The sequence below is a fragment of the Antechinus flavipes genome, chromosome X, assembly GCF_016432865.1.
Source record: "Antechinus flavipes isolate AdamAnt ecotype Samford, QLD, Australia chromosome X, AdamAnt_v2, whole genome shotgun sequence".
In the NCBI taxonomy this organism is placed as follows: domain Eukaryota; kingdom Metazoa; phylum Chordata; class Mammalia; order Dasyuromorphia; family Dasyuridae; genus Antechinus; species Antechinus flavipes.
In genome coordinates, this window is record NC_067404.1 from 43,294,223 (window position 1) to 43,309,070 (window position 14,848).

The 14,848-nt window shown below is 44.9% G+C and overlaps 1 protein-coding gene across 2 annotated transcripts in view; it reads left to right on the forward strand.

Moving 5' to 3' along the window:
* Positions 1-23: 23 nt before the first annotated feature.
* Positions 24-14,848, forward strand: part of HS6ST2 (heparan sulfate 6-O-sulfotransferase 2) — a 278,257-nt gene continuing 263,432 nt past the window's right edge. For both annotated transcript variants that reach the window (XM_051968698.1, XM_051968699.1), the window contains exon 1: positions 24-1,248. In XM_051968698.1, the coding sequence (XP_051824658.1) occupies positions 740-1,248 (509 nt within the window). In that variant the 5' untranslated portion in view covers positions 24-739. The remainder of the gene's footprint in view (positions 1,249-14,848) is intronic.

The following is a 14,848-nucleotide window of genomic DNA, read 5'->3' on the forward strand; positions in this document are numbered from 1 at the left end:
GGGGCGGTGCGTGAGGGGGTAAATGCTCCAGCCCATCCCAAGCCGCCTCCTCCCTCCACGCCCAAGGTGGGACCGGCACGCCCCGGGAGCTAGGTGTGCGCGGAGGGCGGGTCTGGGGCGGGGCGGAGAGGCCTGCGGAGGGAGCCGGAGGAGGGGGAGGAGCTCGGCCGCCCGCGAAGTGTAGCCCAGGGATGCAGGGGGCGGAGCCTGGGAGGAGGCCGGGAGGCGAAGTGCAGGCAGGAGCTAAGTGAGCAGGGGAGGAGCTCGGGCCGACGTGAGGGAGGCGGGCCGGCAGACGGGAGAAAGTGGGGCGGGCTCGGGCTCTCTCCGAGTGGTTCCCAGTGTTGTGGCGGAGTGAGGGAGAGGAGAGAGGGAGAGCAGAGGAGAGCAGAGCAGAGGAGAGGAGAGAAGAGGAGAGAGGGAGGGCGAGGAGCAGGACGAGCAGGAGAGCGCTGCAGCGCTGAGCCTGCCGGGAAGGAAGGAAGCAAGCTCGGCCGCGGTAGCGGCAGGGGCAGCGACAGGGGCGAAGGCTGCACCCGCGCGCACCCCGGCGCCTGCCCCGGCTCTGGGTCCCACTCCCGCGCGCCAGCCCGCAAGCTCACACGTTTCATGGACGCGGCTGCCGGCCCCCGCCAAGTATTCCGCGCGCCCAGCCAGTAAGAGCGCCCCGCAGCCGCTCGCACCCTTCTCCCTGCCCGGGCGCCTGCCCTCCCGTCCCGCGCCGCCCTCCGGGCGGACCATGGATGACAAATCCAACAAGCTGCTCCTGGCCCTGGTGATGCTGTTCCTGTTCGCCGTGATCGTTCTGCAGTACGTCTGCCCCGGCACCGAATGCCAGCTCCTCCGCCTGCAGGCGTTCCACTCGTCCCGTGCCGACCCGTACCGCACCGAGGACGAGAGTCCTCCCCGCTTCGTGGCCCGCCTCAATTTCACCGACGCCGAACTCCTGCGGAAGGTCGACTTCAACATCAAGGGGGACGACCTCATCGTCTTCCTGCACATCCAGAAGACCGGGGGCACCACTTTCGGCCGCCATCTGGTGCGCAACATTCAGCTGGAGCAGCCGTGCGAGTGCAAAGCCGGCCAGAAGAAATGCACTTGTCACCGACCCGGCAAACGCGAGACCTGGCTCTTCTCCCGCTTCTCCACCGGCTGGAGCTGCGGCTTGCACGCCGACTGGACCGAGCTCACCAACTGCGTGCCCTCCATCGTGGACAGCAAGAAAGAAGTCAAGCTGCGACCGACCAGGTGAGCCGGGCAGGTCCGCTCGCGCGGCCCGCCGCCGCTACTGCCGGGCCCGAGCTCGCAACTTTTGGCCCGGGGTGGGGGTGTGGGTGTGGAGGCGGCCAGCGCGACTCCCGGCGCCTTTCCCGGGGCTACCGGGAACGCATTGTCCCTCCTCCCCTCCCTCCCTAGTCCTAGCTGTGAAGGGGTGGGGGGATGGTCCTTTGCTTTTTCGGGGGGGGGGAGGATGGGGGGGCATCCCCTTTGATCGAGGGAAGCATGCAAAAACAATTCCCACCGAGAGTGACCGCAAACCGCCACCGCGGGCGAGGAAATTGCCTTCATACAGCTGCAGTAATTGTCCGCCGTCTGCGCGCTTCTCCCCCCTTCCGTCCCCCCCTTTTTCCTCTGCAGAAACTTGATGGGAAGGGGGTACCCAGTCCAAGGCGAGAAAAGACCATTCGGGGCCCTTCGGAACGGGGATGGTGGTGGGGACTGGTCCTGGGGTGTGTGTATGTGGGGGGTAGCTGGACAGCTGTTTAGGCTAGAGAGGGAGGGGGACAGGACTCGGAGCGATTGCTGTCTAAATCCCTTTCCTGAAGCCTGACACCTTCCCCCCTCTTCCCTCCCGACCCCCCACATGCTCCGGAGAGCATCGCTAAGACGGCTCTCCAGCTCTCCAGACACAATTTGATTTTTCTCTGCAGGTGTTTCTGGACAGCCCTACAAATAGCTCTCACTTCCCAGCTTGCTTCGGCTCTAGTTATTTGTAGCAAAGCACTTCTGCTGGTTGGGGGGGAAAGGGGGTGCTCCAGGCTGGGCCCCGGAGGGCCCCGGCGGGGCTTCCTCTGCAAGCCCCAAATTACTTCCCTGTATTAATGTGCTAAGATAGCCAGGTGTCACCTGCGGGCATCAGCTGGCTGCGGGGGTGGGGGTGGGGGGAGGGTGGGGGGCTTCTTTCTGCCCGCGGTGAGCCTTGGAGGCTCTCTGATATCCGGGCAATATCGAGGTAACACAGCCCACCAGCCTCCAGGAGGGATTGAAATGCAGGCTCTGCCACAGGGTTGTAGAGTAAAGTTGTACGCTATGGGAACAAAGGTTCTCCCCCTTCCCCCCTTTTTATTGCTCGGTTGTAAGTGGTGAGGGGGGGTCGTTCTTCAGCTCATCTTGGCAGGTTGGGGAGGCTGTGGACGGATCTGATGGAACCAGCGCTAAGGGGTTTTGCAAATAAAAAAGCAGCTGACCCCAGCCATTGATGGCTCCAGTTGTGTAGCCCAGATGCCCCGGCTTTGGGGACCTCTGCCCTCACATCCTCCCCAACCCAAGCCAGGGGAGACGGAGCTAGGTCTTCACCATTGACTATTATACCAGTCTTCTCCTCTCCCCCCCACCCCAAGTGTATGACTTCTCCATCTTCCATGATGTTATAATGTCTGGCAGATGGTTCTCTGAACTCCACAGTGAGTGATGGATCTTCTGTCCTATCGGAACCCAATCTTGCTGTCAGAACTCAGTGGCCAGACTGTTTCTGGAAAGCCAGCGAGAGGTCACCTAGATGGACTTCTCGGGGACAAGTTTCAGCCTCCCCCAGGCTTAAGCCTGCCCATAACACTTTTTTTTTCCAGAGCTAGAATCCTGCGTCTTTCATTTTGTGGCTTCTACAGCTTCAAATGTGCTGGAATGGGCTAAGGGGCTTGGGCTTGAAGGCTCAGGGAACTGCCTGCACAGACCTGGGGCCCTTATTCCGGGTTTCCCCCAATCTTTTGGCCCTGTGGGCTCTCGGAGGATGTGGGGATGATAAAGCTCACCACTTACACTGCCGCCTTGGCAGACAAGCTAGTGCTAGCCTTTTCTCTATGTTCCTGCATGGCAATTTCCAGACGAGATCTTCAGGGCAGACATAGCATTCCCAGCCATTGCCCCCTGGATGGCAGGGGGCCTAGGTCCTTATTATAGTCCAGTTCCTGAGAAGTTCTACAATGTATTTCTGTTTAAAAAGCCTTCTGAATGGGTGGGCCAGGGGAATATGCGGTTGGTCCTTGGACACACCATTATTAATGCCCTACGGATTATTTACTTAATTGACCTCTGAAGAAATCAGACTATAGGAGCCTTTGTTGCGATTAGTTTTAACAGTCAGGACCTTTCAAGCAAGGGTTTTCGTCTATGGGGAGAACAGCTTCTCTCACTCAAATAGAGGCAAAAAATGTGTTTGGAATAGAATGGAATGGAATTTCTCTGTAGTTTTTTTTTTTTTTTTTCATTTTTACAAAGGGTGACACTACTGCCATCTAGTAGGGGGAAGAAGGTTTCTATCATTTTTCCTTTATCAAAGATGACTCTTTTTTGAAAGTCGGGGTTACATGCTATTTTCAAGAAATGAAAATCTACTAGAAGCATTTCTACTTCCAATCTCTCTCTCTGTCTCTCTCTCTCTCTCTCTCCCTCTCTCTCTCTCTCTCTCTCTCTCTCTCTCTCTCGTCCCCCCCTCTCCCCCTCCCTCTCTCTCTCCTTTACCCCCCCTTCCTTGTATCTGTCTCCCCTCCATCCCTCATTATGAAAAGAATGCTAACCTGAGAACTCCACGATCTTGGATTTCCCACCATTCTGAGGCTGTCTCCTATTTGGGGAACTAATTTTCTCTGTTTTGACAGCCTAGGTGAGCTCTCTGTGTGTGTCCAGTAGATGTGGAATTCACAACTAATCCCAGGGTGTTCTCTATTGACAGCCATAGCTCCTTGGATTGTGTCCCCCCTCCCAATACGGAGGGATCCATTGACTTAGGACAATAAAAGAAAAACCCTTCTACTGAAATGAATTGAAGACAATCTTAGCAAATCAGTGTGCATTCGACTAGGAGCTAGGATACCTGGGTTCTACTGCCTCTGCTAGCCTAATCTTTACAGGAGATGTTTTATTTTTGTGTACCCCAGCTTCTTATCTCTAAAATGGGGTTATTAATATTGCTTTACATTAGCAGCTCACGTTTCCCTTGAAAGCTTGCAAAACCCCGAGTGAGGTAAGCAGAGCAAGCAAACATTCTAATCCTCGTTCTCTAGATAAGGAACCTGAGGGAAGTGAAATGTTTTATCCAAGGCCACCCAGCTAGTGAGTGGCAGAGGCCAAACCCACGTTTCCCGACTTCTGGTGTGCTGCTAATTTACTCCATCGTGTTGCTTCTCCCTTTAAGAGGAGGGCTTGGGCTGAAGTGGGGGCTGTCGTGACTACTTGGTGATCCAGGGGGGCCTTCAGGATTACCTGGGTGGGAGCGCTAGGCTAGCTAGGGCCATGGAGCGGGAGCTAAAACTCCCCAATTATTTTCTTTCTGATGTCAGGGATGTTCTCTGTGCACAGGGCCAATGCTTTTGTCTCCTTGGGCCTCGGGTTCACAATCAATCAGTGAACATTTATTAAATCTACTGGAGACTGAGCTAGACATACAAAGACAAAAATGACAGTTCCTGACCTCAAGGTCCTTATGTTCTATCCTGGGAGACTGCTTTACATAAAGGAGTATATAGGGAATATGTGCAAGTTAAATACAAGATACTTTGGGGAGAGAGGACAATGGGAACTGGGAGGATTAGGAAAGGGGGCGCCTCTCTTAATGAGGCCGGGCAGCTTTAGGGAGCCGATGGGAGAATCCTTGGGTGCTTTGGAGCTGCCAAATGGAAGAGAATGCCATCACATTGCCTGCCACAGGACAAAGAAAGTGCTTGGCTGGCCAAAGCCTCAAGATGTTCATTAAGGGGATTTTTTTTTGTTTCCATTAGAAATGGCTGTTGAAGTATCTGTCACCATGTCATTGGGGGTTAGCAAATGGTTCTGCTCCTCTTAAAGGCACTAATAACATTTTTGAAATTGCATCTAAACACCATTGCCCAGCAGCTGTTGAAACTCCAAATCCTCTTGGCTGTTCAGGGCCACATTCACAGCTGTCTATCTGAGGGCGTTGACTTGGTGTGAAGAATTCAAGAGGAGGGCCTGCAGAGCTGGAATGATCGTCCGTTTTCCCATAAGGAGGATTTCTGTTGGCAAAGACCTGATTCTAAAAGCAATAAAATATTTCTCTTTCCGATGCTCGTAAGCCAATCTATGGGGCCCTCGGTCTTTGGTTTAAATTTTTTTAAACAACTTACCTGAAGGATATTTAATTGGCATGTGAAATTGGGTGAAATATCGTGGGTATCCAAGATAGGGACTAGTCCCAGATTTAGGTGTGGATGCTGACATTCGGAACAGGGATCCTTAGAAATCAAGTCTTATGTTTCCAAAAGCAAGGTCTTTTGTAAGGGCTCTATCTTGCCATTTCATTGAGTAACACGGCATATTCTCTAGGAAGCCAGGTTTTTTTTTGGACCGAATAAGCAACAGATCTCACCGAACCCATGTATATGTGTTTCTACTTTTCAAACCTCTGTAGATGATGCTGTGTTTAATAAAATACAAACTCATTTCAGAGAATGATTGAATTCTGAGTTGTCTTTGTGAATTTGGCTTTTCTCTTATCAAAAGGAACTAATAACATTATTATGAGGGAAGCCTCATGAAATGAAAAAATTCCTCATGGACAAAAAGATTTGGGACCCCCATCATTATATATATATATATATATATATATATATACACACACACACACACACACACACACACACACACATATATATATATATATATATAATATATATATATATATATATATATATATATATATATTTACTTAAGAAGCAAATACTAGGAACCAGCTGCTGTGGTAGGCACTGGCCTCAAGGAGCTTTCTATTGACACAGCAAAGCATGTTCACAGGGTAAATAGATGCAGTTGAGGAAGCCACCATGGGAGAAATGACTTGCTGAATATAGACAGTAGCAAAGCTAGTTCTCAAACCTAGACCTTTCGCTTCAGAATTGAGTGTTCTATTCACTACTCTGTACTTCCTTGTCTTTGATGTTTTTCTTTAAATTTTTTGAGCTAATTCCATTTGACAAGAACAAGAAAATTTCTTTCATGTCTCAAATACATGTGTGCAAATCCTGAACTTAATTCTCTCCCTCCCTTTCCTCTTCCTCCTTTTCTTCCTTCTCCTCCTACTCTTCCTCCTCCTCCTTCTCCTTCTGGTTATTTCTCCCTTCTCTCCTTCTCTCCCTCCCTTTCTCTTTCTTCCCCTCTTCCCCCCCACTTTCTCTCTTCCCCTCCTTCCCCCCTCTCTTTCTCTCTTTCTTGCTCTCACTCTCACTCTCTATCTCTCCCTCCCTGTAAGACTAGATTCTAGATTCCTTCATATAACAAGCTGGGACACAGTGATTTGGAAAAGCTACCTTGGCCATTTGTATAGACCCATTTCATCTTGGATTCCATTACTCTGCCTTTATCTATTTATCTTTAATGGGAGGTCTTGGAGCTATGGGAGCTTTCATCCCTTTCCATGGGCCCTGGATTTATTAGAAGGAAAAGAATTCATCATGGTATGGGATCTGAAAGTTTTGATGTGTGCCCAGTATTTCAGGGAAGTCATATAGCTGTAGATGACTCTAGATAGATCTAGGGATCTGAGTACAAGGGACTCTCTAAACAGATTCTTCTTAAGAAGTTAGTTTAGATGAATATGGAAATATATTTAGAAGAATTGCACATGTTGAACCTATATTTGATTGCTTGCTGTCTAGGGGAGGGGAGGGAGGGAGGGAGAAAAATTTGGAATACAAGGTTTTTTTTTCTTTTTTTTTCCCCAATTCTTTTTTTTTTAAATAACTTTTTATTGATAGAACCCATATCAGGGTAATTTTTTTTACAGCATTATCCCTTGCATTCACTTCTATTCCAATTTTTTCTCTCCATCCCCTCCCCCAGATGGCAAGCAGTCCTTTACATGTTGAATGGGTTGCAGTATATCCTAGATACAATATATGTGTGAAGAACCGAACAGTTTTCTTGTTGCACAGGGAGAATTGGATTCAGAAGGTATAAATAACCCGGGAAGAAAAACAGAAATGCAAGCAGTTTATGTTCATTTCCCAGTGTTCTTTCTCTGGGTGTAGCTGCTTCTGTCCATCTTTGATCAATTAAAGCTCTCTTTATCGAAGAGATCCACTTCCATCAGAATACATCCTCATACAGTATCGTTGTTGAGGTATATAATGATCTCCTGGTTCTGCTTATTTCACTCAGCATCAGTTCATGTAAGTCTCGCAGTCTTCTCTGTATTCATCCTGCTGGTCATTCCTTACAGAACAATAATATTCCATAACATTCATATACCACAATTTACCCAGCCATTCTCCAATTGATGGGCATCCATTCATTTTCCAGCTTCTAGCCACTACAAACAGGGCTGCCACAAACATTTTGGCACATACAGGTCCCTTTCCTTTCTTTAGTATCTCTTTGGGGTATAAGCCCAGTAGAAACACTGCTGGATCAAAGAGTATGCACAGTTTGATAACTTTTTGAGCATAGTTCCAAATTGCTCTCCAGAATGGCTGGATATGTTCACAATTCCACCAACAATGGAATACAAGGTTTTGTAAAGATGAATGTTAAAAAACTATCTTTGCATGGATTTGGGGAAAAAAGTGATAAATTGTTTTTTAAATAGTCTAGAACTTAGCTTCTGAAACTGTGGGTCATGATCCCATATGAGATCTCATAACTAAATGTGGGGGTCATGAAAGGATGATTCATTATCAGTAAATGTTTGATTTGTAGACTTGTTTTTTATACCTATAACTCGGGATCACACAAAAATTTCTCAAGCAGAAAGGGATCATGAGTGAAAAAAATTTAAGAAACCCTGGTCTAGAATGAGCCAGGCAAGGTTAAGAAATATTTATTTCATGACCTGTAGCATGATCTTACATATATTACCATAAATTTGGAGCTAGAAAGGATTGTAGAGGTAATTTAGTCCAATTTCCTCCTTTTACAGCTGGGGAAACTGAGTCCACCAGAGGTTAAGTTATTTGTCTACAGTCACACTGAAGATGAAAGTGTTAGGGCTGGAAACCTGGGCCTTTGAATGGAATAAATCTCCTCTTCTTTTCTGAACACACTGTCTACTCAAGTTAGGAAATTTGGTGGTCTGAGGCTTCTTCCGATTTATTTATTTATTTGTTTCTTTGTTCATTCATTTATTTTTCTGAGACTTATTTTTAAATAATACTTTGTTTTGTGTGAGTGTCCTCAAGTGAAGGAAATGAGTTTTTGGTTGCAAATGTCTTTTAAATAAATAATTAAAATAACAAGATATGCTTGGCAGTATATTTCATCCTGCATCAAGTAGCTTGTAAAATTTAGGATTTGTTATAACGGAAAGAGCACTGTATATAGAGTTGGGTTCAAATCTCAGCTCTGTCCTTATGGCCTTAGGCCAGATGATTCCCAAGGTTCCTTCTGTCTTTTGAGCTCTGGTCTATGATAATTCCATAACCACCATGGCTGCCCTTGGCTAATTAGCCTCTGGCAAACTGGAATCCTCAGCTAGAAGATCTCAAGTTTATCCCCTCCCTCCCTCCCCCCACTGTCTTTGGCATTTAGGCAAAAGAGAATAGTTTTGAAGTCAAGCTGAGAGACCTTATGGATATTCATTATGGTCATGAAGACTTCAAATCTGGCCTCAGCTATTTACTAGTTGTGTGACCCTGGGCGAGTCATTTAACTATTAACCTCATTTTCCTTATCTGTAAAATGAGCTGGAGAAGGAAATGGCAAACCACTTCAGTAATTATGCTAAGAAAACTCCAATTGTGGTCATTGAGAGTCAGGTATGACAGAAAAAACTCAACCACAAAAGAGCTGAAAGAGTCTTTAAAAATTGTTTTATCCATCTTCCTCATTTGGGAGAGGGAGAAACTGAGGCCCAGAGAGGGGGGGCGGAATTACCTATTGGGCAAAGAATGAATTAATCAGTGACCAGTCATTTGTTATTGTGTCACGAAAAGATGTTTTAGGCTAGGCTTACCAAGACAAAAAGCCAAGATACTTTATGCCTTTGGGGAGCTTGCATTATGATAAAGAACTATTCTTCATCTGGCCATCTCCTTTTTCAAATACTTCTGAAACATTCTAGATTTTACCCAGAATTTGGGGAAGTTCTTAACATTAACAATAAAACCCTATGAATTCTAGGTTTATTTCTTTAGGAAATACATATTTTTTTTAATCTTCTCAAGATATCTTCCAGAAGATGCTGATGCTAGGGGGTTATGTATTGTTTGTTAGTAGATTGAAGATGTGTGGTTAGTAAAGAGTAATATCTAAGGACCTTCCCAGCTCTAAATTCCCAAGAAGTGTTACCAAGTTAGTGTAGTCTCAGGTATAGACTAGGAGATCGCAGACATTAGATTTTTCTATCCCGGTATTAGGATGTGCCTTCACTGATATTGTACATGTATAATGTACACATCATACATATATAGTGTGTAAATATGCAATAGATATGTTGGATTTTATATACGTTAGATTGCAGAGATAGATTATGTATGTATGTACATGTGAATATTTGATCATGTGAAATTTCATTTCGTTGATTAGATCTGCTGCCGTGGAGAGTTTCTTTTTCTGAAGCAGATCATCACTTCCTTATGACTTAGAAGTTAAGTTCTAGGGTTAAGGTTGCCTGAGGCACTTAGAGGTTAAATAATTCGCCTGAGTAGGACCACATTGCAAGGCAATTGATCAGTTGATCAGACAATAAGTAGTTATTAATCCCTCACTAGGCACTGTGCCAGGTGCTGAGGATAAAAAGTGTCAGAGACAGGATTTCATTCATGGGCTTCCTGATTCCAAGGTCAGTACTCTCTCTGCCCTGATTCACTCTCCCTAGAAATCATGATGCCATGAGAATTGAAGTAACATGAGGACAGAGACCTTTTTGCCTTTCTCTCTCCAGGACTTAGCCCAGAGTAAATGTTCATTAAATGCTTGATTGAGTAGATTTACTTAAAAATGCACAGTAGCAGAAGTAATATGGGTTTGACAAGTAAGACACAAAGGTAAGTGTTCATGCAGGAAGTCACTCGATTTCAATGAACCTTGGTTTCTTTTGTAAAAATGAAGGGTTGGACCACATCCTCTCGCTTTCAGGTCCCTTCCACCTCTAAATTGTATAAGTGACTATGATGGAGAGTTCCAAGAATAGTTTGTACAACTTTGAGAAATCCCTAAGGCTCAAGGGCAATCTTTCCTTTTTTGGTTTTGCTAGTTTTCTTTGTTTTAACATATATATCTATATCTATATATGTTCAGGTGACCAGCAGAAGATCCTGTTTCTTTCAGACCCTGGTCAACTGAGATGTTGCTATATGTTGAATGATTTGTAATCACCCTCTCAGTTGACTTGCCATTGAAACGACATGGGTGTGTACCAGGGATTTTGAAAAATGTGGAAAAATGAACCCTGACACTTCCTTCAATCACTGATGTTGAATTGTTTTTTTTTTGGAATTAGTCATCTTTTTCTCCTCATCTTCTAAATCATCATGGCTAATAAACATGCATAATGGTAAATGGCCCTTCTATTGTCATCGTAAGCTCGGGGAAATGTTTATGTCTGGATGCTAGTAAAATATTTATTGGCCCACTCACTCCTGTAATGGGTATGAGGCATTGAGTGAAGTTCACAAATTATTCAGGGCTCCTTATTTCATCTCATCTGTTGTTTCTGCTACTTTCCCCCCAAGAAGGTTGCTGAATGAAGGCTTGGCCACGTTTCAGAGAACTGTACTAAGGAAAGCCAGCGGGGACATTCAGCTTGGCCTTTTCTGGAACATTCTACCTTGTCAAGTACAGACACCAATGCAAATTCAGTCCATGAGATTCATATTTATAGCTCTGCAATCCTTTTGAACTGGTGATCCTGAGAGAGATGTGGAAAGAACCAGGGAACAAAGCCTGTGCTAGAAAGATGTCAACTATGAGGGTTGAGGAAGATAGTGATAGATATTCTTTTTCTGATAAAATATGGGAAAGTCGTAAGTCATAACTCAGGCACCAGTGCTGAGGTATATTAACTGAGATTAGTTTGTACCTCGCTTATTTAATCTGAGCTGGTGCGAAACCTGTTCTCCATTGATGCAGATGTCTGCCAAAAGGACTTCTCAGTTGATTTGATTACTTTTGGAATCTCACTAGCGGAGATGCCGTGGCAAGCCTATGTCTGTTTCTTGTGTTGTGTTCAGTGTCTAATGAATCACTTCCACAGACTTTTCTGAAGGTATGGGTTGCGATTGAAATATGCGACACATTGATTTACATCAAATGAATTAGGCCCGTGTGTGCAATCCCTTGTATTAATTGCCTTTCTCCGCCAATTGTAATAGACAGTGCTCCGGTACAGTATCAGCTCGGATTCACTCGTGCAGATCACTGTGACTTGACTAGAAAAGGGAATGGTACTGTACTACAAGAAATTGAACAACAACAAAAATCCCTGGGGTTTAGAAATCACTAATGTTGACCCATCTGCAAATGATCAGAGATATTGAGCTGGAAGGAACTTTGAAGACTGACTAGTCCCCTCCCTCCCTCCTCATTCTACAAAAGAGGAAACTGAGGCCCAGGGAAGAAAAGTGACTTGCTTAAAATCACATGGATAGCAAGAAACAAAGGTGGGTTTCTCTGACGCCAAAATCCAAGACTCTTTCCATTCAATCAACACACATTTATTTATTTATTATTTATTTGTTTATTCTTATTTTGCTTCGTGAAGAATGCTCGGACTATATGAGAATGGATGGGTAGAATTGTAAAGACCATCAGAGAGCATTTTATACGTCTCTTTCTATATCATAGATGGAAGAAAACCGAGGCCCCGAGTGGGAGAAATGATTTGCCCAAAGTTTGTGGTAGAATCAGAGCAGAATTGAGCCTCAGACAGGCTCTTAGCTCAGTCCTCCTGTGGCGAGAGGATGGTGTTTTCTAGTTGGCAAGTCAGTCAATAAACCTTTATTAAGTACCTGCTAAGTGCCAGACACTGTGATATGTACTGAGGATGCAAAAAGAAGCAAAAGACAGTTCCTGTTCTGAAGGAACTCATAAATCTAATGGGGGAGACCATCAGCAAACATATATGTACAAACTATGGATGGGATAAATAGGAAATATTTACTAGAAGAAAGATACTAGACTAGGAGCTGGGAAAGGCTTCCTGTCCGAAATAGGATTTTAGTTAGGACTTAAAGGAAGCAAGTGGATGGAGTTGGAGAAGGAGAGCATTCTTAGGCAGAGGGATAACTAGGGAAAATTCCTGGAGCCAAGAGATGGAGTAGCTTATATATAGACTAGCCTGGAAGACAGTGTCATGAAATTGAATGCTAGGAAGTGAGGCAAGAAGACTGGAAAGGCAAAAAGAAGTTAGCTTAAAAAGGACTTTGAATACCAAGCCAAGGATTTTGTATTTGATCCTGGAGGCCATAGGAAACCTTGGGAGTTTATTAAGTGGGAGTGTTGGTGACAAGAAGATCGCTCTGTTGGCCAAATGGAGGATGAATTGGAGTGGAGAGAGATCCATTGAGGCAGCCAGACCCATTAGGTCCAGGAGTGAGGTGATGAGGGCCCGCACCAGAGTGATGACAGTGTTAAAGGAAAAAAAAGGGCTGGATTTGAGAGATATTGCAAAAGTGCCTTGGCAGTGAAAGTTGGACTTCTTCTGACGGCCTTCTGATCATGGGAATGATTTACCTGGCTTCATGAACACGTAGACATAGTCTTTGAGCCAAAGCCAAGTGAGTTCAACCAGCATCTCTCATTTAATCTGGGAGGTCAAGCATCTAGTGAAATCAGAGGATCACGAGTTCACAGCTAGAAAAGACCTCAGAGATCAGTTAGTTCACTACTTCATTTTATAGCTTAAAAAGCATTCTCTGAAAGTAAAGTGAAATAGGATAAGCAAAATACTAATGCCACTCACAGAATCTCAGAATTGGGACCTCAAAAGCCATTCTAGTTCAACCCATGCACGAACAATATCTTCGACAGCAGTCATTCAGTCTTTGCTTGAAGGCCTCCTGTAATGGTGAAAACCAGTATCTCCCAAGGTAGCCCATTCCACTTTTGGTAGCTTTCAACATCAGGACGGTTTTCCTTTCACCAAGCCGAAATCGACTCTCTACTACTTTTACCCAAATGGCTCCCTGGACTGCTCTCTGAGCCCAAGCAGAACACAGTTTCAAATATTTGAAGACAGCCATTATATTATACCACTCTCTCTTAAGTCTTTTTTCTCCTGTAGTCTAAATGTCAGTTTTGTAAGCCAGTGCTCATATGGTATAATACTGAAGCCCTTTTCTATCTTAGTCACCCACATTTGATTGCTTTCTAAAGTGTGGCAACCAGAGCAAACTCAGTATTCGAGATGTGGGAAGCCCACAACAGTGGGATTCTCGGTCCTGGACCTGGACCCTGGGCTTCTCTTAATGGAGTCTTGGGCAGATTTGTGCTAATGTACTATTTGAGCTCTGTCAGTCTAAAAGATTGATCGTTCCAGAAGTTGGTAAATCCCATTTTATAGATGAGAAAACTGATTCCAAGAGAGCAGGAGTGATATACTCAAAGTAATACAGCTATTAAATAGAACTTGGATATAAAGACACGATTTCCTTCCTCCATATGTAGCACTTTGTTCTTTTTGTTGTTCTCGTTTTTTAATACCTAGCACTTTGTATGTCACACCGTGCTGCCTTGAGGAGTACTGGAAACATGTTTCTCAGTTGGAAACAGCTACCCAAAGGGGAGCTAAAATGGTTTGTGCTTCTTTTGAGATACAGTGGATTTTTCCTTATTGGAGGTCTTTATCCAGAGTCTGGGTGACCATTTGTTTGAAGATATTGTTCAATCAGTCAATACATATTTATTAAACACCTCCTTTGTGCCAGGAGTTATGTTTTGGGGATACCAACACAAATAAAAACATGCAGCCTCTGCCCTCAGGGAGCTTACGATTTAAGAGGATGAAGAGAAGATAGAAAAGGATGCTGAAAAAAGGGGAGGTGGAGGTAGTCGGCTTGGGGGGGGCATGATGGAGAGTTCTGAAGAACACCAAAAGCAGTGAAGCTGGTAGTAAATGGGAAAAACTGCTGCGCTCCATCTTTAAATAGAGGTCCTAAAGTCTGTGGCCCCTGCCCTCCAGTCAAAGAGTTCAATCAGAGAGGGCAGAGGATGCTGATGAGATGTGAGAACCGGGCAGATTCAATCTGGCAGCAGAACAAGATTTCCCAGTGATAAGTTTGCTGGGAGAGGAAGGCATGATGGAGTGGTCCAAAGAAGTCCAAAAGCAATGTAGCTTATGGGAAATGGCAAGAGAAACTGTATTAAGCCCCCTCTTTAAATAGAGCCCTTGGAGCCCTTGGTCCTGCCTTCCAGATGCACTAGATAGTCATTGAGGTCCCTTCCAATTGAAATTCCTTGATCCTATGAAACAGCCAATAATCATAGCACATTCCCTTGAAAGCTACTATTCCATCAGAATGGATCCAGGAAGATTTTTTAAAAGCATCAATTAAAAAGTGGCCCACAAATTAGTACTCTCTGGCTCTAGCTAACACTATTAGCTTTCAAAATTATTAGATTTTGATTAATTATGAGTTATGAATTAATAATGAAAAATTAGATTAGATAAAAATATTAGATT